The 25479-nt window shown below is 35.5% G+C and overlaps 1 protein-coding gene across 1 annotated transcript; it reads left to right on the top strand.

Moving 5' to 3' along the window:
• The first annotated feature begins 23754 nt into the window (after positions 1-23754).
• Positions 23755-24974, top strand: LOC111384960 (HVA22-like protein e). The gene is made up of 5 exons (XM_023009309.1): positions 23755-23893; positions 23996-24022; positions 24335-24457; positions 24534-24726; positions 24821-24974. Exons 1-5 carry the CDS (start codon positions 23847-23849, stop codon positions 24839-24841), a joined length of 411 nt encoding a protein of 136 aa, XP_022865077.1. The 5' UTR covers positions 23755-23846; the 3' UTR covers positions 24842-24974.
• Positions 24975-25479: the final 505 nt, after the last annotated feature.

The raw sequence follows: 25479 nt of genomic DNA, 5'->3' as shown, positions 1-25479 counted from the left end.
ATTTCTTTAAAGAATAAGTCAGCAATGTTCGTGGCATCGTCAGCTTTGTGACATGGTATAAAATGTGTCATTTTGCTGAACCTATCTACAACCACAAAAATAGATTCCCGACCTCTCTTAGTCCTAGGTAAATCCAAAACAAAGTCCATCGAGATATCAACTCAAGGCTCACTAGGTGTAGGTAAAAGTGTGTACAAACCTTGTGGTAAAACTTTAGATTTAGCATTTTTACAACCTATGCATCGACTACAAATTCGCTCAACATCACTTTTCATCTTAGGCCAATAAAATGCTCCTTCAATACATCTAAAGTCTTTTGAACCCCAAAGTGTCTCATCAATCCACCACTATGTGCCTCCCTTACTAACAACTTCCGAATAGAACAATTAGGAACACATAACCTATTTTTCTGAAATAAATACCCCTCATGTCTAAAGAACCTATCAACCGCCCCTTTTATAAATGACAAATAAATATCCAAAAATTTAACATCTTTTTCATACAATTCCTTAATATGTTCAAACTCAAGTAGTTTAGAATCAAGAGTAGTCAGCAATACGTACCTTCGCGACAACGCATCCGCCACCACATTTTCCTTACCTTGTTTATACCGAATGATGTATGAAAAGGTCTCAATGACTTTTATCCACCGTGCATGCCTCTTGTTCAATTTACCTTGTCGTGTATTACGAACTCCTTCGGCCATAGATAATGTTGCCAAGTCTCCAAAACTCGAACAAGTGTATAAAGTTCTTTGTCATATGTAGGATAATTTAAAGCAGCTCCACTCAATTTCTCGCTAAAGTATGCAATAGGCCTTCGATCCTGCATTAAAACTGCTCCAATCCCTATTCCTGATGCATTACACTCAATCTCGAATGTTTTATCAAAGTTAGGTAATGTCAAAATAGTGCTTCACACAATCAACCTTTAATAGTATTAAATGCAAGTTCATGTTCATCACTCCAATGAAAACCTACACTCTTTTTAATTACTTCCGTGAGTGGTGCGGTGATAGTGCTAAAATCTTTCACAAAACGCCAATAAAGACTAGTCAAACCATGAAAACTCCTAACTTCCGTTATACTTTTAGGTGTCGGCCAATCTCTAATAACTTTTATCTTTTCATCGTCTACTTCTATCCCATTAGCACTAACCACAAATCCAAAAAATATAACTCTATCCATACAAAACGTGCATTTCTTAAGATTAGCAGAGTTGTTCTTTCCTTAAAACAATTAGCACACATTTTAAATGTTCCAAATGCTCTCCTAGGTTTTTTCTATAGATTAAGATGTCGTCAAAATAAACTACAACAAATTTTCCTATAAAGGCTCATAAAACATGATTCATTAAGCGCATAAAAATACTAGGTGCATTTGTGAGTCCAAACGGCATAACCAACCATTCATATAAACCATATTTTATTTTAAAAGCCGTTTTCCATTCATCACCCTCCCGCATACAAATTTGATGATACCCGCTTTTTAAATCAATTTTAGAAAATATGCAAGCACCATGTAATTCATCAAGCATGTCATCTAACCTAGGTATAGGGTGACGATACTTTACCGTTATGTTGTTGATAGTCCTACAATCCACGCACATTCGCCATGTTCCATCCTTTTTTGGTACAAGCAAAATCGGTACCGCACAAGGACTCATGCTTTCCCTCACATATCCTTTGCTCATTAACTCCTCCACTTGCATTTGAAACTCCTTAGTCTCCTCGAGATTACTTCGATAAGCCGGTCGATTTGGAATGACAGCTCCGGGTATGAAGTCAATTTGATGTTCAATGCCTCGAATAGGCGGCAATCCACTTGGTGCACCCTCCGAAAATACATTGTCGAATTCCTGCAACAAAGATTTAGCCAAACTAGGGAAGGGTGGGTTAGTTTCCTCAAAATTGATGAGTGATTCCTTATAAACGAACAAGATCATCTCTTTTATCTCAACTACCGCCCTCCTCAAATCACTCTCTTTTGCAAAGAAATTCGCTAATGTTTTCTCTCTTCTCTCGGGGGCATCTCTTTCTTTTCTCTCTTGTGATTGCTCTCTCTTTTTCTCTCTAATGGATATCTCAACATTTTTTCTCTTTTTCTTCAACTCACTATTTTCTCTCATTTTTTCTAACTCTTTTGTTCTCCTCTCTTCCTCACTTCTCAATTTTAATTGGTCCTCATAGACTTGCACCGGTGTTAATGGTACAAGAGTAATGGTCCTTCCATCCTTAATGAAACTATATCGATTTTTGTACCCATCATGCATAACCTTCCTATCGTGTTGCTATGGTCGCCCCAATAAAATATGTCCCGCTTGCATTGGCACCACACCACACACTAACTCATCCTTATAACTCTCAATTGACAAATTAAGTAATACCCTTCGATTTACCTTCACCTCGCAACTCTCATTCAACCATTGCAATTTATAAGGCCTTGGGTGTCTGAACAATGTTAAACCCAATTTTTCTTCAAGAGATACGCTATCTACATTAGTGCAACTACCACCATCAATTAGAACACTACATACCGTACTGTTGACGCGGCATCGAGTGTGGAAAATGTTCTCCCATTGCAACTCCAAGTCATCCGCTTTGACGTGAGTAGTGAGAGCTCGCCTTGTGACTAGTAGATCCCCAATCGGCCCTTCAACTTTTTCTTCTTCACTAACACCTTCCAACGCCGGCATATCATCAAACTCGTCATCACTACACTCACAATCTCTCCATTATCCTACAACACCATCGCATGTTTGTTTGGGCATTGAGAAGAAATATGCCCCGTTCCCAAACACTTAAAACATTTGATGTCCCGATTGCGCGACGGTTGTGCCTCCGATTTTGATATTGGTTTCCTAACGTTTTCATCTTTACCCTTTTGTCAATCATTTTTACCTCTAGGTACAGCCCCGTTTTTATTGTTGTCATCCCACTTCGATTTCCATGTTGGATTAGGAGTCAAAGTACCTAACGATTGCCTAGACGTCTCCTTCCTCTTCAATTGCCTCTCAACCTTCATTGCCACATGTAACATGTCCTTGATTTTCACATAGTGTTGCAACTCTACAACGTTTGCAATATCCTGATTTAACCCATTCGAGAACCGTGCCATGGTAGCTTCCCGATCTTCCTCCATATTAGCTCCAATCATAAGAATTTTCATCTCCTTATGATAGTCCTTTACGATTTTAGATCCTTGGTACAAACCTTGCAATTTGTGATGGATTCCCCTATAATAGTGACTCGGAACAAACCTCCTCCTCATCAACACCTTCAATTCATTCCAAGTGCTAATTGGTCTTTCCCGACCCCTACGTCGTGATGTAAGTATTTGATCCCATCAAGATATCGCGTAATCTACAAATTCAAGCACCGCCAATTTTACCTTTTTCTCCTCCGAATAATTATAGTACTCAAAAATCATCTCAACCTTCCTTTCCCACTCTAAATATGCTTCCGGATCACTTCTCCCCTTAAATTGTGGAATAGTCATTTTAATACTCCCCAAATTTTCATCTACTTCATCTCCTAAGTTACTTCTACCCCGTCTTTCCATCCTATCGCCCATATGCCTCGCTCGACCCATATCAAAGTCATTTTCATCAAAATCATCCTCATCACTACGATACTCATCTCATCTTCCTCTCCTAGATTCACGCCTACCCGGCCCTCTAGCATTAGACATCTCCACTTGTCCCCAACTAAGATTAGCAATTGTAGTACCCATTTACGCCATCCATTCCCCTTGCCTATCCACCTTCTCCCTAACATCACCTAGTACCCTTTCAAAACTCCTTATCATGTCTTCCGATGCATTGTTGTCATTACCGTTTCGGCTTGAATTAGAACCTTCTTTTTCCGACATCATATCACACAATTTTTTTATGTCTCACAAAGATTTCACTCGGAAAACACTCACTATGGCTTTTTCCCTCTATTAAACTCACCACTCGACCTTTTACCACTTAAAGTCTCCCTCCAAGCACTTCAAAGAGCCAAGTGAACTAAATCAATTGTTTTACTGGGCATTCAAACAAATCGAATATTAATCGAAGACCACAAGACTCAAGGACTTGAATAAGTGGAATAGATGAATGTTTTGACACAAATATGTGAATAGACTCAATAGAAGATTGAAATAATCGAACTCAATTGAATATCCCAAAGTCAAACACAATGTAGGAATTGTTGTTGGTAGAAAACAAAAACAATAATATCAAAAAAAAATTTATTTGTGAATAGTACTTTGAGATGAACAGTACCACGAATGTACAGTAACTTTTTTTTGTACTTTTTTTTTTTACTACTTAATGAAAAAAGATGATTAAACTAAAAGAAAAACAAGAACGAATAAGAATTAAGAAAGAACAATTAAAATTGAAGAAGAAACTAAGAAAACAAAATTAACGACTCAAACAAATAAAGAAAAGATATAACCTTTAATTAATTTGGAGTCAAAACTCTGATACCAACTGATGCGAACCCCATAGTAACGTTGACTACAAAACTCACAACGAAATTGATGAACTCAAGAAATCCAAGAGTTTAGGATTAACCCAAAAGAAAGTCGAACAAAAAAATCCAACAAGAACGACGCTTGAAAGACCCCTTGATCACGCAATCCAAGAATTAAATCCGATTGTTTGAACGTCACAAGTTAACACTTGATAAGTTCGAAATTGTTCAATGAAGAACGATGAAGAGAAGACAATACACCTCACTTTAATTCAATATCAATAATGTCAAAAGTTTTTAACAATTGAATGAAAAATCGTATTTATACTAAACCTAAGAACTAGGTAAAAATCGTGCAAAGGTCTAGCATAATCCCCAAAATATGAAAAAGAATAAAAAACTAACAAAATATGAAAAATACCAAAAATAGGAAATTCGCCAAAAAAATGGCCTATGCGACCGCATAGTGTATTTTCATGCGGTTGCATGGTTCAATAAAAAATCTCATCTTGAGTTTCGGTGCCTCCATGCGATTGCAAGCCTCATAAGCCTATGCGGTCGCATAGGCTTATCATTTTCCTCTGTCTTCGACCTTCGATATTAAATTGATCCAAGTTGATTCGAACTTCGACCCGAACATGAAAATTGCTCCATTTTGAGTCCCGAACATGGTTCCATCAATGATTTTTTGAACGAGCAATCCCATCGCTTGTTTCACTTACTTTGCCCTTGATCGCGTCATTGGTCCACCATCGACTATCCACAGGTCTCATCTCGCACTCGTCTTCGTCGGGCTCGACTCCTAGATCATATCACCTTTGGTGGTCATCACTTTGCCATCTCCAGCTCATACCTCGCTACCTCCTGCGGCACCTGCTTTCACTTCGACTAGCTCGGCAAGGGTGCAGAAGAGGTACCCGGACTTACAGAGGCCATCACTGGACAGTCTGTTAGGCCACCGTCCAAAGATCTTCCTGGATTACTTGCGAGCTCCATCTCCATGAGGAAGGTTACTGCTGCACTTCTCCTATCTCTACGTGATTCTGCAAACCTGCTTACCAGGAGTTGGGGTGAAAGGGAGCAGGGCTTCCTTAATGAGATGCCCATAGGTGAGGCCCTAATGACTGCTCAACTCCATGGCCATCGCTCTATCCTGAGCATGACAGCTGTAGCTGATAAGGTATTTTCCTCACTTCATTTTATTTGATGATTTACATATTTGCGAGGAGCTTAACTTATGGATATCTTGTTTGTGCTCGAAGATGAGCCGTACTCTATTTTGAATGCTTATGAAAATGCATTTTTTTTGTGGGGTCTAAATTTTATTGCTTATTTCATCCTTTTGTGAATTTTTAATGATGGAATGTCTTCTAATCAGCGTATCTGACAGAACTCGTAATTCATGCGAACTTAGATCAGCCTGTACATGCTGCTGGGCTTCGTAGAATTTCCAAATAGGAATTTTCGCTAAGGGTCGTAGCATTTACGACCTCAGATCGGCTTGCGTATGTCGCTGAGCTTTGTAAGATTCCTTAGGAGGAATGTTCACTAAGGGTAACACGTACAGCTTTTGATCGGCTTGCGTAAGTAGCAGGGATTTGTAAGATTCCTTAGGAGGAATGTTCACTAAGGGTCACAGTACTTACGATCTTAGATCGGCCTGTGTATGAAGCAGGGCTTTGTAAGATTCTTTAGGAAGAATGTCCACTAAGGATAACACGTACAGCCTTAGATCGGCCTGTGTATGTACAAGGCTTTGTAAGATTCCTTGAGAAGAATGTCCACTAAGGGTCGCAGCACTTACGACCTTAGATCGGCCTGCGTATGGAGCAGGGTTTTGTAAGATTCCTTATAAGGAATGTCCACTAAGGGTAACACGTACAACCTTAAATCGGCCTGCGTATGTAATAGGGTTTTGTAAGATTCTTTAGGAGGAATGTCCACTAAAGGTAACATGTATAGCCTTAAATCAGCCTACGTATGTAGCAGAGCTTTGTAAGATTCCTTAGGAAGAATGTTCATTAAGGGTCGCAGCACTTACGACCTTAGATCGACCTGCGTATGGAGCGGGGCTTTGTAAGATTCCTTAGGAGGAATATCCACTAAGGGTCACAACACTTACGCCCTTAGATCGGCTTGCGTATGGAGCAGGGCTTTGTAAGATTCCTTAGTACTCTGAACAAGATGTTCAAAAATAGGAAATCCCTTTTCATTGGTATGATTGACATTACAAGTAGGCTTTATATGTCACGAACTTTTCCCGTTCATTGATAATACTGCTTGAGGTGTTTGGCATTCCAAGGATGGGGTAAGGGTCTACCCTCCAAGTCTTCCAGCTCATATCCCCCTTTTAGCAGGATCTTCATTATCATATAGGGGCCCTCCCAATTAGGGAACGGGCGTCCACTGTCTACCTCTCTTGGGGGGAGGAATACTTTTAGTAATATGAGAGATCCTACTTCGAATTCTCTTTTTAAGACTTTTTGATTGTAGTACTTGACGTTCCGCTGCTTGTAAACGGCATTGTTCCTTTTCTCCTCGGTTAGGTCGAGTTCTGTACGAAGAGCCATGTGGTTCCTTTCTTCGTCGTAATCAGTTATGCGTAGCGAAGGAATGCTAACTTCTAGTGGGATCACAGCCTCTACACCGAAATCCAGTGAGAACGGTGTTTCTCCCGTGCTAGTCCTTGCAGTGGTACGATAAGACCATAGCACACTGGAGAGTTCGGCGGCCCATCGCAAAGGGCCAAGGTGCTGTTACTGGGTTCAACTTGCGCGGTGGAGCGTTTATGATGGGGGCAATGCGCTGGCATTTGTCGCATCTTTTGACAAATTCAAGGGAATCACGTCTTATTGCAGGCCAGAAGTATCCTTGTCATATGATATTTCCACATATTTCTTCGTGAACGTCTTGCAGGGCATGCTGAGCTTCTTCTTCGTTTAAACACCTTAACAAAGGTGTAAAATATCCCCATTTGTATAATACATCGTCAATGAGTGTATACCTGGCCGACTTGATTCGAAGCTTTCTAGCTCGGGACATTTCCCGATTTTTAGGTAGGTGACGATCTCATCCTGCCAGGTTGGTTTAGGGTCTATCATCATATGGACCACTTGTCCAGGTCGGTAGATGGTAGGGATATTCTTCCCACGGGGATGTTATCGAATTTTTCAATTCCCTTACTGGTGGCTAGCCAGGCCAGTGTCTCGGCGTGACCGTTGTGCGATCGGGGAATTTGCTTGACTTCGGTGGTGTTAAACCTTTCAAGTTCTTTTCTTACAACTTGCAGATAGTTGTCCATTCTTTCTTCTTTAGCCATATATACATCATTGCCCTGATTTACGACTAGTTGAGAGTTACTGTGTATAATCATGTCAGAGATCCCCAACCCTGAGGCCATCCTTGTGCCGACAATGAGAGCTTCGTACTCTGTCTCATTGTTTGAGGCTTTAAAGTCAAATGGCAAGCCTTCGCAGAATATGTGATGTTCAGGGCTGATTAATACGACGTCTATCCCAGATCGTTCTCCAGTGGATGAACCGTCGATATAAAGTCTCCATGGGGTTTCTTCTTGTAGTTCCTCGATTGGGACGTTGCAGAACTCAGAGACAAAGTCGGCGAGTGCTTGGCCCTTGATGGAGGAACGTGGCATGTATTTGATGTCGAATTGTCCGAGCTCGACTGCCCATTTTACCATCCGACCTGAAGTGTCGGGTCTTTGTAGCGTTTGTCTTAATGGAGAGTTGGTGAGGACCTCGATGGGGCGTTCTAAGAAATATGGCCTTAGTTTTCACTCGGCCATCAGCAGGGTGAATTCCAGTTTCTCTATAGGTGAATATCTAAGCTCGGCTTCGTGAAGCACCTTGCTTACATTATAGACTGGGTGTTGAACACCGTTCTCTTCTCGGGTTAGAACCGCATTAATGGTGTGTTCTGAAATAGATAAATAAAGTTTCAGGACCTCGCCGGCCTTAGATTTTGAAAGCAACGGAGGCTGAGCTAGTTGTCTCTTTAGCTCGTTAAAGGCATCCTGGCATTCTTTGGTCCATTCGAACTTCTTTCCTCCTCGTAACGTGTCAAAGAAAGGTTTGCAACGATTCGTAGACTTGGAGACGAACCGGCTATGGGCGGCAATCCTTCCGGTTAAACTTTGTACCTCTCTAGGTTTAGTTGGAGGCCTCATTTGGATGACAGCTTGTATTTTTTCAGGATTTGCCTCGATTCCTCAGTTGTTCACATTGTAACCTAGGAATCTTCCTGAGTTGACCCTGAAAGCACATTTCCTTGGGTTCAAATTCATTCCATACTTCCTCAGTATATCAAACATCTCGGTCAGCTGCTGACAGTGATCCTTGGCCTTGATGCTTTGACTAGCATATCGTCAACATACACTTCCATTGTTTTTCCGATCTGTTGGGAAAACATGAAATTCACTAGTCGTTGGTAGGTCACACCAGCGTTTTTTAGACCAAATGGCATTACTCTGTAGCAATAAAGACCTCGGTTAGTTACAAACGAAGTATGTTCTTGATCTGGGCCGTACATCGGTATCTGGTTATATCCGAAATACGCGTCCATGAAGCTGAGTAGTTCGTGTCTGACAGTGGCGTCCACCATTTAATCTATTCTTGGCAAAGGAAAACTATCTTTTGGGCATACTTTGTTAAGGTCGGTGAAGTCTATGCATACCCTCCAATTTTCGTTGTGTTTTTTCACAAGAACCGGATTTGTGACCCACTTCGGGTATTTGACTTTACGGAGAAAATCGTTATGCAACAGTTTTTGCACCTCCTTGTTGAGTGCTTCATATCTTTCAGGGTTCAGGGGTCGTCGTTTTTGCTGCTTTGGCCGAACTGAAGGATCCACCTGTAATTTGTGGCATGCGATGTTGGGGTCTCTTCCTCTCATGTCCCCGTAATTCCAGGCGAAGACATCAAGGTTTTGTCAAAGGAAGGCCACAATTTCATTTCGGGTGGATGGCTACAGCTCGTGCCCGACTTTGAGCTCCTTTGTTGGGTCCTTGGCACAGACTTGAACTTCTTCTAATTCTTCGACGGGTTCTCCTCCTTCGATCCTGGTCCATGGGTCCAGTGAAATGAGCTCGGATTCCTATACATTTGCCTTATGCACTCTCGGGGAGTTGCGTTTATGGCTGATACAGGTTTTCCTAATGGCGGTCGTTTGAGGGTTCTGCCATCGTGGAGAACTTGGTGGTGTATTCGTTTCATAAGGGTGGGTGTGAAATGTATTTTTGGAACTTGAGCTACGACTCATGGCTCTCGGATTTTATGGAGAGAATGAGACTATTTTTCACAATTAGGGCCCTCCTTCTAGCGCCAAACTGTTGATGTCAAAATTAGCAAGACTAATCTTAAGCTAACTTTAAGAAAAAAAGGATGATTTATTATTGAAAAAAGACCACAAAATATGTTTAGAGAGTATAATTATACCTTGAGTTGTTGTATGAAATCACTTGCCCGTTACAAGAGTCCTATTCAACTATTTATACATAGTATCAGCCGACATTACATCAAATCAGGAACAGTACCGAGCTCGGAACTCGGGTCGCTGGATTCTCTTGTGATTGGTCGATGAGGCCAGTGGCCATGTGTCAATGTTTTCCCAAGGTAATGACGACCTGCAAGGGGCTGGAGGTTGAGGACTTAGGATTGGTTGTTCCGGGCGGTGATAATGTCACTTGTGGCAAGTGTATTTGATTGATAGGGTGATGTGACAGGGGGTAATCATGATATTTTTCTGAAATAACAGCGGGATTGTCCGACCTGGGAGTAAGGACCGAACTCACATTTAACTGAGGTGGGGTTAGCGAACTATTTTTATTAGATCGGAGTTCGGATGTTAACAGTAGTTGTGCTTGTTGCGGTGGCGATGACGTTGACGGGTGGGGTGTTTGTAATCAACAATTAGGCATTTGTGACCAACCAGTTAACTGATTTGTAATTAAATATTAGATGTCTGTGACTAAAAAATAATTTGTGACCAATAAATTATGACTTATGTGATCCATGATAAAATGTGACATGTAATTTGAATGATTTGTGACCTCAAAATAATATGTAACCTACAAAATTTTTAATTTATGACTTTAGCATCATGCAATTGACAGACTTGGATCTTGAATGCAAAAATAAAAATTTAAGGTAAAATATGCAAATATTTGAAATGTTTGGGATTGTAATTGCAATTATCTCTATATATTTTATCAAACTGTTAATTTAATAGGTTGGCTTCATAATATATGAGTGTTAAATGGATTTGATCATTTTGTTGGACAAGGCCCATTAAGGAATGAATCTAGAACGTTAAGGATTCTTGTACTATCGCTTGAAAACCTTCATGGATTGTATTTACATCTTTGGGTTTAAATCTAATTGGCCCATCGACTTTGAAATATTATGCAGCCCTTATATCAGGAATTATTTCTCGTGAGAGGTCATTACAATTATTGGAAATTACATGAACTAAGATATAATTAAAATTTTAAATAATAATAATAATATTATAAAAGTTGTTATGCACGTCCATCCACAACCATCTACTCTATCAAACTTTAATTATTTCTGAATCAATTCTCTCTCTATGTACAGCTAAATCAACCCTCTCTCTCCGCCACCCCTTTCTCTCCCCCAATCTCCTCTTTTTCTCTACATAGAGTGGCTGAACGATCAACACTGATGAGCATTGTAAGAGAGAAGGCGATTAGTGCCACGTATAGAGCGACAACTACGTGCGTCGCTTTATCGATGTGCAGCTACAACGCCGTTACGTGCACTCTGGTCAAAACGGCTATGGGTGATGGTGTTTCCCATGTAAGATGAAATGAGCGCCTTGCTGTTGAAGTGAGATCTCCACTGGTTCAGTCCGTTGACTCTTGCCTCTTATTCCTTTGTTGGTTCAATCTCGTCGAAGCTCGTAGTCGAGATCTGATGCGTAATGTGATTGGGATCTTTGTGCCCTTTTTTTGTTGTGTTTTCAATTGGTGGGGAGGGAGCTGTGGTGGTGATGGTGGTGTTTGGATGGCAATGGCTTTGTTGAATCCAATGGTGGCGGAGGTTACATTAGGTCTGCTGGTGGTGGTGGATCTTGTTGGTGGCGTTGGTGATTTGAAATTTAAAATGGTAGTTTGTTGGAGGTAGCAGTGTGAATGTATTTTGAGATGGTAATGTTACTGTTAGGATGTGGTGTGGTCGTTCTGGCGATGGTGGTACTGGCAGCGGTGCTATTGAAGGCAATGGTGGGGGTAGTGGTCACAAATTACTTCGTTGATTGTAATAAATAAATTGGTTAATATGGAACGAATAAACAATGTGTGACCAATGACTTATAATATTTGTGATTATGAAGGTGGTCATAAATTATTTGGTTGACTGTAACCATTAAATTGGTTAATCTGTGATCAATAAATTATATATGACCAATGAAAAAGATAAATTGTTATCGAGAAATAATATATGAGCTAAAAAATTTGTTAATTTGTGACTATATAATAAATTGTGATTTATAATATTTGTGATTTGTGATCGATAAATAAATTGTGACTTATAAGTTCTTTATTTTTGATCCATGAACAAAATGTGACCTATGAAATTTTTGAATTGTGACGTAAAATAATTTGTAGCATACAAATTCTGATTTCTAATCGAAAAATAATATGTGATTAATTAAATCGTTAATTTATGGCAAATTTGTACAGATCTATGACCTTAATATATTTAACTAATAAAATATATAATTAATTAATTAAATCATAAATTAATTTTAATAAATATTTGATTTTTGAAAATTGAAACATTTGTTCTTAATTTTGAAATGAACGATACTTAATATCTTACTTATGAATTTTTCCCTTATAATTATTCTTATTAAAGCAAAATTAAACCAAATCGATGTCTTTTAGTTTTTGTTTCCCAAAGGAAAGATTAGACCAAACCTTATCTATAAACTATACAATTCAAAAATTAAGGTAGTATATTTTTAATTTCACAAATCAGATAATAATGGAGATTATGATTATGATTAATATATTAATAATTATCTTATTAATAATCATTCTAAATCAAATCAAATAAAATGTTTTCAAACAATACCATTATGGCATTATCATAATCAATCCTTAATTAATCTCTCTACACTGCCTCTCTTTCTCAATTTCTTTTCTTCTACAAACCCTATCTTCCTCAACTTCTATGTTGATGATTTTATTGTAATCCGACCGTGAATTTGTGGTTTGTGAAGGTGAAGATGGTGACCGACTCGAATTGAAGAAAGTGAAATCAAAACCGATAGATGTACTCAGCTTGTGATTATTGGAAAGGGGGAGATTGAAGATCTAATGGAGGGTGGTGGTACGAGTGGCAATGCAGGTGCTAGTAGCTATGTGGTGGTGATCATTGGATGGCTGCAGATCTAGGGATCGTCGGTGGTTGTAGATGAGGTAGAGGTGGTGGCCATTTGATGTTGCGGTGGTATTGTTGGTGGTTATGGTTGGTGGAGATGGGAGATGGAGGTGGAAATATTAGATTTCATGAACTTGTATCATTTTCTTGTGGCTAGTTCGTCATTTAAAGACGACCCTAAATGGAATAATTTTAGCAGTAGATATTGTGTCTTGTCAAAAAAGCCTTTGTAACCTATTAACATTGCTTTGTAACAAGGTGTCCATGTGTTTCTTGACGTCTAATTAGTTTGCAAAGTGCTTTAGTTATTGCTCGCTTGTTATCATGGTGATTACATTAGTGAGGTTTTTGTAGTGTGTATACAGTGTTAGAATCTACCTATTCATTTTTTGTGTAAGTCCCTACAATGTGAAATGTGGAGGATGAATTTGTCATGCATCACATAAAATGGAATTTTGCGACCTGATTTTTGGTAATATGTGATCTCTCTCTTCTTCTTTTTTAGAATGTGATGTATTTTTGTTATATCATTATTTGATTTTTACAAAAATACAATTGTTGAATAGGTCATGAGTTATTTGTAGAAAATTTCACAATTACAAAATACAGAATTGGTCACAGACAATCATAATGTAGATAGACTTACTTGATCGCAACAAGTCACGTTTAACATATAAATGGTCACAAATTTTAAATGTAAACAATTGTTATGAACATTTGCTGTTAACAAATATCTGGTTACATATGTCACTATTAACATAGCCTTGATCATATACAGTCGTGATTAAGACATATCTATTCATAGACAGTTACAATAAAGACAGACTTAATTACAATCAATTAAAGTTAACACATACTTGATCACAAAAGGCTACAGTTGACATATAAATGGTTACATACTGTTAAAATTAAGACGAACATTGTCACGAATAGTTACGATGAAGGTAGACTCAATTATAAATAATCACAACTAACACAGACATAACAACTTACATATACATGGTCACAAAGAACAATAACTTACATAGACCTGATCACAAACAATTACTGTTTAACAAAACTTGGGCGCAAACAACACAAACACACACAGTTAATAGGTCATAGTGATCCTAAGATCGTATGAAATATAGAAACATATTCATAGATTATGAATTCTTATGTCACAAGATGAATTCAACAATTCAACAGTAAGTCTCATTTGAATAATCTTTCAATTCAATTTATCCAAAAATACACAGTTTGTGAATAAAACGAAAGAAGAATTGCTTTATAATCGCTTCATAATGAAATGTAGAGATCTTCAATCACCGAATTCTTCAACTATCGCGTTCCGCGACTCTCACTGAATTAAAATCTGATTCGAAGAAAAATATTTCTATTATTTGCAAACACAAGACTATATGTGCTCAAAAAGATGAGAAATTTCATTTCTTCGAAGATGAGAGAAGATTAGAAACTGAGATTTCATCTGGGAGGTAAAATATCTGTTTAATTTTGGGAATGATAAGATGAGAAAATATATTCTAAATTATCCTTTAATCATCCTTAATTTAACTAACAATTTAGAAGTATCAAACCCTTGAAACTTTAGCAGACTTTTCCCAAACATTTTATTTGATGTAGCCGTCACCCCTAACTTTTCCAAACATTGCATGTAAGGCCCCTTTGGATGGTTTTCGTCAAAAAATCAGTTAGTTGACCATAAAAAAAAACTTTGACCATCTTTTAATCAATTTTAAAAATGTAAAATGGTATTTTTCTATTTATCACATTAAACAATTAAAAAAACTTAAATCAAAAACTAAAAAACAAAGAGAGAGAGAGAGATGGATCTCCTTCCCCACCCCACTCCCTCAATTTAAACCAGCAATTATATAGCTTAATGTTATTCAACAATTTTTCCTGATTTTGCAATTATTTCATTCAAAGCATTTTTTTATATACTTTATTTTATCCATTGGAAGAAATGAGTTCTAACAATTCCGCAGTTGGGTACTAGGAAAATAACTAAGAAGAAGATGTGAGTTGTTCACCGGCCACTTCGATTCAATCTTCATCTACCGCTTCATCCAACTTGGAGGTTATGTTCATCAAATTCACAACCCAATCTCCCTCACGGTGGTTGGTCCCCAAAACCCCAATCCTTAAGCATTGGATCTGATTAGGGAGTAGTTCGATTGTGAGCTTGAAGCTTCTAGAGAATTGGAATGACAAGTACAACATTCCCAACTTGGTGGAGGCTTTTTTTCCAAGAGCATATGGGAGGGCCTGCGACACTCCTGAAAGGTGTCTAGCCCTGAACCCAGCTATTCTTAATGTCAGCCCGAGACTTTTCCAGAAAGATCTGGATGGGGTTAGGGTGGGGAAGAAGATCTATTTTTCTTTTCACTTTTTTTTTTAATATTTATTTAAATTTTTTTAATTGTTTAATGTGGTAAATAGAAAGATACCATTTTACCCTCGTAAAATTGATTAGAAGATGGTCAAATTTTTTTTGATGGTCAACTGATAGATTTTTTGATAGAAACCATTCAAAAAGACCTCACATGCAACGTTTGGAAATGTTATGGGTGACGGCTGCAACAAATTAAAGATTTGGAGAAAGTCTGCTAATGTTTCAAATATTTGGAGTTCCCACTGCAATTTTCCCTTTTTCCTAACATAAAGCTATATATATATATATATATATATATATATATATATATATATATATTATTTTATAGAAAATATAATTGATTTGTCGCCTAATTTTTGAAAATATCTTGATATTTTTCAAACAATCATTTATTTTTTTCTTATATTTATGGTATGGTAGTTATGGGTTCTTCCCATTAACAAATGAGATCATACAATTATTTTTTCAAAAATTGGTCATTTATTGTAAAAAAATATATGTAAATTTAAACTTAATATTCATATTTCAGTTTATATTTTCAAGAATTTATGAAATTTAATTTCTAAATTTCAAATTTCTTTAATTTATATTAATCTTACTGTCTTTTCTGTGATATTGAGAGAAAAAACATTAGTCAGTTCACTATTCTAGATCACATGTGTTATTAATTTTTTCATCTACGTTAATCTGTTACGCCTCGAAAATATATAGAAAAAATTTAATTGTACTATATATTATATTTTTATATTTTGAAAGTTGAAGGGCTAAAGTGTAATATGTTAAACTCAAATTTATTCTGGCCAAGTAATTAGATTTTGTTAGGGCGATATTTAATAAATCAATATGGGGCTCGTTGGATAGCTCGTAATTAATCATGGATATTAGGTTATTGAAAAAGTTAATTCCGATAACCGAAGTCTAAGTTATTAAAGCTTAAGGAAGTTGTCAATAAATATTATTTTATTGCTTTTGTTTGTTTGTGGTAGTAGGTAGCCACGTGAAGTTGTTGCTATATATTATAGTCATTCGGTATCAAAGATGTGATATTTATTGAGCTCTCACCGGTTGCTAAAGATATGATAAAGGTATGATATTTTGACACATGCATTTAATTGTTTTATTTGAGATTGCACCATTATTTTTGTGAATAGGTCGATGGTTGACAGGCGATGAGGTGTAATCATGGTGTCAAAATTTATGGAACTCAATAAAAATAATTTGGTGTAACGTGACTGGATTTTATTTTTAGCATTATTTGGATTTTATTATCATGTGAATTTGTTATCTAGGATTTGAAACATATTTTATTTGGTTATGCTTTCTATATATTTTATTTATTATCGGCGGAACCAAAAGTTTCATGTTGCGATGTTCAATATGTTTATTTAAATTATTGAATGAAATTTTTAGTTACGATTTAATCTTAAAATTTGAGTCGTTGCATAATTCATCTAATTCAATTTAAACTCAGCCCCTTTTTTATGGGGATATCAAAAATTTAATATAACTCAAAGTTAACCATTAATTTCAATCACCTATTTCATGAACTCACAACTTTTTAAGCCAAACATTCCATTAACTTCTATCAAAATTTGATTTTGACCTACGCCAAGTAACCCCCGTCCCCTTGGCCCCCTTTTTTGGTAATGAAAATAGAAGTAGTATTTTTTTGAAAAATGAGTGGTTGAAAAAGAAGGAAAAGTTCGATTTACGAGTTATATTATTCTAAAAAAGATTGTGTAGTTAAAAATAGAAGAGAGAGAAATAAAATATAATGGAATATAGTTTAACGGTAGCCAAACGGGGGCTAAGACTTATAATCATTTTACAATTTTCATAGCTCGATTAGGGTTGGCAACGGTTCGGTTATGGGTTGGTTCGGTCAAAACCATAATCGCACCACAAATTTTTTGACCATATCATAACCGCACCATAACCACGTAAATCGGTTCGATTCGGTTCGATTTGGTTCGTATCTCGGTTCGTTTCGGTTAATAACCACAAAAATAAATTATTTTTTATAGGTTCATCCGTCAAATTGATATAAAACAATTTATGAAAAAAGTCAATGAAAACAAAAATACAATATTCCAACCGAAAACACAAACATTATCAAACAATATTTCAAATGAAAATACAAACATTATCCCAATTTTCAATTGTAAAATACAAATTTAACAAACTATATTATAAATATAACAATACTAAACTTTTCCTTCGTTCTTAATTGTTGTGTATTGAAATTACTTGATTCATTCTTCCCCACAAGTCTTACTAGTATAAACCAACACTCAAAGTTGATTTCTATATAGTAAATAAGAAATGTAAGTAGAGAATACAACGATACTACCTATTCTAGAATAGTCTTAACTAAGATTTAAATAAAAAAAATGTACCTCTTCATCAGTTTCCTTCTCGCTAAACGTCGTACAAGTTCTAGAGTATGATGAAGAAGTAAATTTTTTTACACACAATAGAAAAAAATTAACAATAAAAGGAGCCGTGCATGAGTTTGTAGTTTGTGAAGAGTATGGTTTACATTTATATACTGTCATACTAATACTATTATTATGGGGTGATGGTAAATGGGTTGGCCGGTTGAGTTATGTAGATATAATTGTGGGGGGGGTGGGGGAGATTTTGTTTTGGGCTAGATATAAAAGTAGTGTAAATACCAATAATCAATTCAATTGTTTTTTTTTAGCGGGTAATCGGTTCGGTTTCGGTTAGATGGAGTAAATATCATACCCGCACCGCCACGAACCGGTTCATTAAAATAAAAATCATATCCGCCCCATTATACCATCGGTTCGATTTTTATTACCCCATTCGGTTCGATTAATCTCGATTTTCGATTTTGACGGTTCAAATTGTTATCTCTAAGCTCGATCAATGAAGAAGAGATAGAAGAAAATTTCACGTTTCTCTAATTACACAAAACTGATCACATTTGAAACGCCGTCGAGAATGAGCCATACGATAAAGTCGACATTTTTTTATATATTCATCACAGCTTTAGAGGAGAAATGAAGTCAGAAAGACAAACATGCCACCTCATATTAAGGAATAGACAATAACACTCAAAATATAATTTATTAAAAATTGAGACGTAGACAACCATATTAGATGTCACAAATAAAAATTGACACAAATAACAGAGGATGTCAGAAAGTCTAGTCGGTTATTTCACCACTTACATGCACAATCCTATTAGAGATCACAATATACACCAAATTGTAACCCATATATATATATATATATATGCACAATCCTATTAGAGATCACAATATACACCAAATTGTAACCCATATATATATATATATATATATATATGCCCGCAATTCCATTATGATCTTGTACAAAGTTGATCGCATAAATGAGTACGTACATATAATCTGCTATATTAACACCCAAGGTGTCATCGTGTGTGGTTAAAGTAGAATAATCCTAATAACTACTATGCTACAATTTAGGATTAAATATAGCGAGAGAAATCACTATAAAATATATTTATATTATAGATGTACTTTCTCCGTCTCACAAAAATAAGCTGATTCCTATTTTCACATAAATTAAAAAAAAAATTCTTACATTTTTCATAATATAAACCTACATTAAATAATAATATGTTGGAAAAAAATGGGTTAGTGGATGATTTTGGCATAAAATTTGTGTGGAACCTGTTGGTCAAATTTGGAAAATTGAAGTTGATCCTTGTTCTCCTCCTTGAGCATCGAAATCATGTATTTATTTATCAAAATTGATGAATGGATGAATGAGAAATTGGAGCTCAAAAATGACCATTGGAAGATGGTTTATGTGGGAAATAAATCTAGTCCCTCATAGGAAAATAAAGAAAGTATTAACCAATTTATATAGGAGTACACATTGGAATTGTGCAATCATGTGTAGCGTAGATACTCTCTCCACGTGCGTGCGCAGGGGTGCAAATCTCGGATCTTGAACTTTTGTGCGGGCGCGACCTGCGTACACGAATGTTGGACCAAACAGAGCAAAATTTGGCCCGTTTGGAGTGTCTACATTTTGCAATTTTTTGCTTTCTTCAACTAACTTTTGAGTTTCTAAAAAATAGCCAAAACTCCCATAAATTGAAGCAACACTAGTGTTTATTGTTATGGAGTTAATAGACAAATTTAATCTTATATATATGTCTCATTTTCCAATAATTCTAACCACGAGAATACTGCGTACACACGAAATCAGTTAAATTAGTGTTATCTGTATACATAATCTGTTGCATTTTCAGAGTCATCTAGGTGGTGATATTGTTCGATATAAACTCAGTTCGACGGAGTAATTTCTGCAGTACTTGGATTCTATTGTCACCGTTGTATCCTGGAAAACAGACGCTCAGATTAATTCTCAAGCACTTACGGTGAGGGAGCAAATCCGTTTTAAGGAAACTGTGCTCGTACAGGTCTCGAGTTGAAATTTTATTTATTTTTTGTAATTTACATATTTGCAATTTATTCTTACGGTTATTTATTTATTTAGCAATTTACACGTTTGCAATTTACTTGATTCATATATTTTACAGTTTACTTGTTTTATATTTATGTTATAAATAAAAATAGAAAAAGAAAAAAAATCTAAATTTTCTTGCTAACAGTTGGTAAATATAATTCGGCATATGTATATTATATATAGGTATTTCTATGTGTAAGTGAAAATATGGTATGTAAAAATACGGTATATATGAAATGAGTTAAAAGCATATACAATAGGAAGCAAATATGGTAAGCAGCATATACGACAATTAAGCTGCAAATACGGTAAGCTGCATATACGATATGCTTAAAATCGGTATCTAAACTACATATACAGTATGCGATAATTCAATTTCATTAACACCACTATATTCCGATATAATATAAATAGGAGTAGTTCCTTTCTATGCTAATAAATCAATTGTACTCTTAACAACGAAATATGCGGTAGGAAGCAAATATGGTAAGCAGCATATACGACAATTAAGCTGTAAATACGGTAAGCTGCATATACAGTATATTGTATACGGTATGCTTAAAATCGATATCTAAACTACATATACGGTATGCGATAATTCGATTTCATTAACACCACTATATTCCGATATAATATAAATAGGAGTAGTTCCTTTCTATGCTAATAAATCAATTGTACTCTTAACAAGGAAATTAACTTTTATAATTTGTGACAAAAAGGAAATCAAATATATTTTTATGGAATGAATGGAGTATTGTATTTTACTTTTATATATCCACACTTCTCGTCACACATTCCTTAATCCTTATCATATATAAATCTATTATTATTTTTCAAAAACAAAAAAAAAAATAAAAAAAAATTACGTATTCTCCAAACTTTTTCAAAATTTGATATTTGTAAAAGTAAATTTCCATGCAATTAAACGCTGGATGGGACCATTACATCTCGATTTACCTTTGACATCTGAAATCCAATAAGGCAATTGGAATTTCTTTCAGGGCAGATGTCATTAGAGCATTTGTAATATACTTCTTAATTTTTAATTTCATCTTAGGGTACGTTTGATTGCAAAAATAAAATTTGCATGGAAAAAAATACAATCACAATTTTTAGAATTCGAAATTAAATACATAAAATACATTCACAATTTTTCTAAGTACTGTGAAAAAAACCTTAATCGATGCAATCAACGGCTCCTTGTCGACATTCTGTAGTGAATAGGGCGAATATGGAAGCAGCGATTCATGCGGGTCCTTGGATTTTTTTTACTCCTTCCTGGTTTGGTTGTGGGAGTATTTGGTTTCTTCTTCCTTTTTTCTTGTTTTTTTTCCATCTTTCTAGTTTTGGTTCAATTATGTGTGAGAGAGAGGGCCTTGTACATGGTGAAGAGGAGAGAGAGAGGGAGATTGGATACGTGTGAAAGTGGAGGACTTCATAAAAGGAAATTTTTGGAAAGTTTGAATTCTATGGAAAATAAAATCTCACTCCATCCAAAGAAAATATTTTCCTTGTTTCAAGGATTATCTGGCCACGCTAAAAATGGAAAAATATGTTCCACAAAAAAAATAGTTAATCAAACAACACAAAAATGAAAATTTAGATGAAAAAAAAAAGACATTTTCCATAGAAAATATTGATTGCAAGTATGAAATTTGCATGGAAAGAAAATAAATTTTAGATAATTCAATTGCCTAGAACTTATTTATATGAAAATTGTCAACAAAATTTGTTTGATTGATTTAATTTTTGATATAGAAAATATTATACTTATCCAATTTTTATTTGTAGGTAGATGAAAGAGAGTGGATAGATGAGAGAGTGAATTCTCTGAAAAATAAAATCATACTTCCTCTAAACAAAATTTTTTTCATGAAAAAATGTCAGTCAAACTGTATAAAGTAAGAATTTGGGAGGAAAAAAATATATTTTTCATGAAAAATATTGGCAATCAAAACATCTATAAAATTTAAGGAATAAATTTCTACACATTCCAACCAACCTTTATTTTTTGGTCCTTTGTCACTCTTCTCAACAGTCATTTATTATTTCTCCATATTCATTATATTAGGGAAATGTTAGGAAACAGCCCCCGACCGAAACCCCACAAATGACTAGCAAATAAATGAACCCATGACACAATTCACTATTTTTTTCTAACTCTTCTTTCTTATATCATATTTTCTTGAATTATTTGTTAATATCTCCCACTTAAAATCCTCGACTGACAGTTTTGATACATTATAGTAAAAATAAGTTAATATCGACCGGGATTACTATATTGTCCGCAGCTTTTTTGTTGTTAATTGTTTCAAGTTTATGCTCTCTAAATTCACTATTACTTCAATATTATTAGCAAATTAACGATTTGACAGGCCGGCTTGTGTCACGGCCCACAGATTATTTTCAGGTCATGAAAAACCGAGCCTTAAAAAAATTTGAAAATTAAAAACAAGTCGTTGCCTTTTCAGGCAGCTACACGCTATTTAGGCTTGGGTAAAAAAATTGAAAATCGACCAAACCAATTAAATTGAACCGACTCATGCTGGTTCGGGTCGGTTTGACACATGTAATTTGTTTTGTTTGGTTTTTTCTTTTAAAAAAAAATCATGGTGGATCTATGCAGCCATGGTTTGAAGTGTCATACCACCAGTTAACCGAATCAATGTAACTCAATTATATGTTTACCTTTTTTCAATAGAAATAAAAATCAAAAGATAAGCCCTACTATCATAATTATATCTCAATTCCCTCTAATATATAGTATTGCTGGTAAATAATAGCACTGAAAATTTTCTTTAACATGCTCATTATGTTATACGTAGCCTTTATTCTTTTTTCCACTTAAACAATCAGGTTACATAATGCGTAAAAAAGCAACAAAATTTTTAAATTTTCTATTAATTCGTCTCTATTAACCTGATTTTATTTATTAGTCAATAATATAAAGTTATTTAAGACTTGTTTGTGCCCCTTTAATTTTTAAAAAATAATGTATGGAATAGTGATTGATGTTGAAATATCTAGTTAAAAAGAATATTTTTTATTTATTTATGTGTAACATCATTTAAATGAAGAATGTGGTTGAAAAAATGTACTGCAAAAAAAATAATGTGATAAAGTGTTGTAGAATGATTGACAAACAAAGACTTAGTTATTTTTATTCTTGTAATTTAAGTGGACCTAAAACTCGGTTCAAACCGATTAATCGGTTCAATTTAAGAGTTAGAGTGAATTTGTTTGATTTGAATTGAAACTCTTCCAAACCAACTAATTTGGTATAGATTTAGGATTGGAGTCGAAATCGATCCAAATCGAATTGCGCTCAGACTTAACGCTAACTTTGCAGGCAGCTACTTGTTGCCTGCCAAGTCTACGAGCAACTAAGTAGCTGCTTCTAGGTTAAAACTAGAATAAAATAAAATAAAAAATTGTGAACCAACTCGACTCGGCTTGGTAAAGAAGGCTTGAATCAAACTCGAACCTCGAGTTTCAGCTCGTTGACATCCGCAGGCTTGATTGAGATGAGAGCTACTACATGTACAGCAAAATGTAAAATATTGTTGACAGCCCTCTCATACATAAGAATAGGGTCTGCAATTAAAATAATTACGAGCCCCACTTTTGTGAGAGGATTGTACAAATTTACAGTATATAAATGCTGTACAAACAGCATTTTCTGGACTGAGATTTAATTGGGTTCGCAACATGTCACCGACTTTATGGCTTATGCATCAAAAACAGCAATACGTGGCTTGTGTTGGAGGAAAAGCACAAAGCAATCATGTTACTAACGTCCCATTTTATTAATAATTACCAAAAAGAAAAAATAAATCTCTTATATTAAGATGTAGATCAGATGACTACTGATCTGGCAGGTGCTAAACCTAGATTGCCACGTTTTTCCAGAATCTGATGCCCTTTTGCCACGTGTCCCAATCTATGCCCTTATAAAATGCTGTCACCATCTTCCGTGAATTTCGTAGTCTCAACTTTGTCTCTTTACAGTCTTGACTGTTTTAAACCGTTTTCTCATTGCAAGCAATCTTTTCTTCATCTGTTCTCAAGACAAGACAAGACAAGACAAGACATGGGTCGTTTTTGGACTTTGGTCACTCATCTTCATGCTCTTGCTGGGTAATTTTATCTTCTTGTTTTGTTAGAACCGGGGGGTGTGGGGTGGGGTGGGGGTTTATTCAGAAATTCTTGCTAACTATGTTTATGTACTTGTACATGCAGGCCATCGATTATGTTGCTCTATCCACTGTAAGTGACCCTTTTCTCTCTCGTTTAAGCAAAACTCAAATGTAATTTTCTGGCTCCGGGCATCTGCTTTTATGTCAAGCAACACGTGAAATGACTTCTGATATAATAGTAAAAGCAAGATCACTTATAATTTTTATTTTTATTTTTATTCTTTTTTCGATTTACACCTTTGTCTGAAGTTTTGCATCGGATTAATCCATTGATGCAAACAGTTCATGGGAGACCCAACAGGGTGAACTGCTAGTTTTCGGATACGAGATATCCATCCTCTAAAATTCTGAGCAACGGTATTCTGTTATATTTATGTGACAGATATGCATCAGTAGCAGCCATAGAGAGCACGTCGAAATTAGACGATGAGCAGTGGCTTGCTTATTGGATTTTATATTCCTTTCTTACTCTCATGGAGATGCTGCTCCAACCTGTATTAGAATGGTAACTAAATATTTTTCACAATAAATTGAATATATTAGTAAAAATCTGGGAGATTAATTAATTAACTAATTTGCAGGATACCAATATGGTACGATGTGAAGCTAGCCTTCGTGGCATGGTTGGTTCTACCACAATTCAGAGGAGCTGCTTTTTTATACGAAAAGTGTGTTAGAGAGAAACTAATTAAGAAATATGGAGGAGCACATTTTCACAAGTCACCTAATGGCAAGGGCAAAAACAAATTTGTGGATTTTGTCACCCCCAAGAAGGCAAGTTGCTATAATTATTTTTCTCTAAATTTTCATGAAGAAACACAATTATATTGGAATTAATTAATTAATTAAATTTCTTTTTTGGGAACAGGGTGAGCATGAAGCCTACTGATATGTGATGTGACGAATTAGTGGAGGATCACAAGTAGTTATTGTTGTTTAAAATTGCACTTAAGCTTTCGGGCTGTAACTTTTTTTTTTTAAAGAAGTATGTGGTTTGTATAATTGGGTCTTTACACGAGCTACTGCAATAAGTAATTATCAATTAAAAATGAAATTTGAATTTATTGATCGAATCGTAGTCTTATTTTCAACTTGTTTTCACCCATGTTTTCGTATAAATGATTAATTTTGTAAAGAGACTGTTAATTGTTTTATTATATGAAATTAGTGAAAATAAAATAAAATAATATGAGAATGAAAAAGCAAAAGGAATTAAGGAAAGTTAGTCATTCAATTCTGTTGTGCGTGTGTGTGTGTTTTTTTTTTTTTAATATGCTTCACTAAACAACAAATTTGTTGATCGGATCGTAATCCAAGATGTACTGTCGTAGCACAGTCTATTAGTAGGACCCAAGACATACCTTTTTGTCATTATCGATATCAAGTATATCTCAGTTGATATTGTTTTATTTGAAGTTTGATTAATGCTGGATGTACAGTCCCTGTACAGAATACACTCTGGGAGGTCGGGTTCACGAGGTCCTCATGTATTAAAAAATACCAAAAAAAATGCTGATCCCACCCTTG

The sequence above is a fragment of the Olea europaea genome, unplaced genomic scaffold, assembly GCF_002742605.1.
Source record: "Olea europaea var. sylvestris unplaced genomic scaffold, O_europaea_v1 scaffold3058, whole genome shotgun sequence".
NCBI classification, from domain to species: Eukaryota; Viridiplantae; Streptophyta; class Magnoliopsida; order Lamiales; family Oleaceae; genus Olea; species Olea europaea.
The sequence above is the reverse complement of the archived record's forward strand: the minus strand, read 5'-3'. Positions and strand labels throughout refer to the sequence as shown.

Coding starts and splice junctions, on each gene's coding strand:
- LOC111384960 (XM_023009309.1), top strand. CDS start 23,847: ATGGGTCGTTTTTGGACTTTGGTCACTCATCTTCATGCTCTTGCTGG. Junction 23,894..23,995: donor CATCTTCATGCTCTTGCTGG/GTAATTTTATCT, acceptor TTGTACATGCAG/GCCATCGATTATGTTGCTCT. Junction 24,727..24,820: donor ATTTTGTCACCCCCAAGAAG/GCAAGTTGCTAT, acceptor TTTTGGGAACAG/GGTGAGCATGAAGCCTACTG.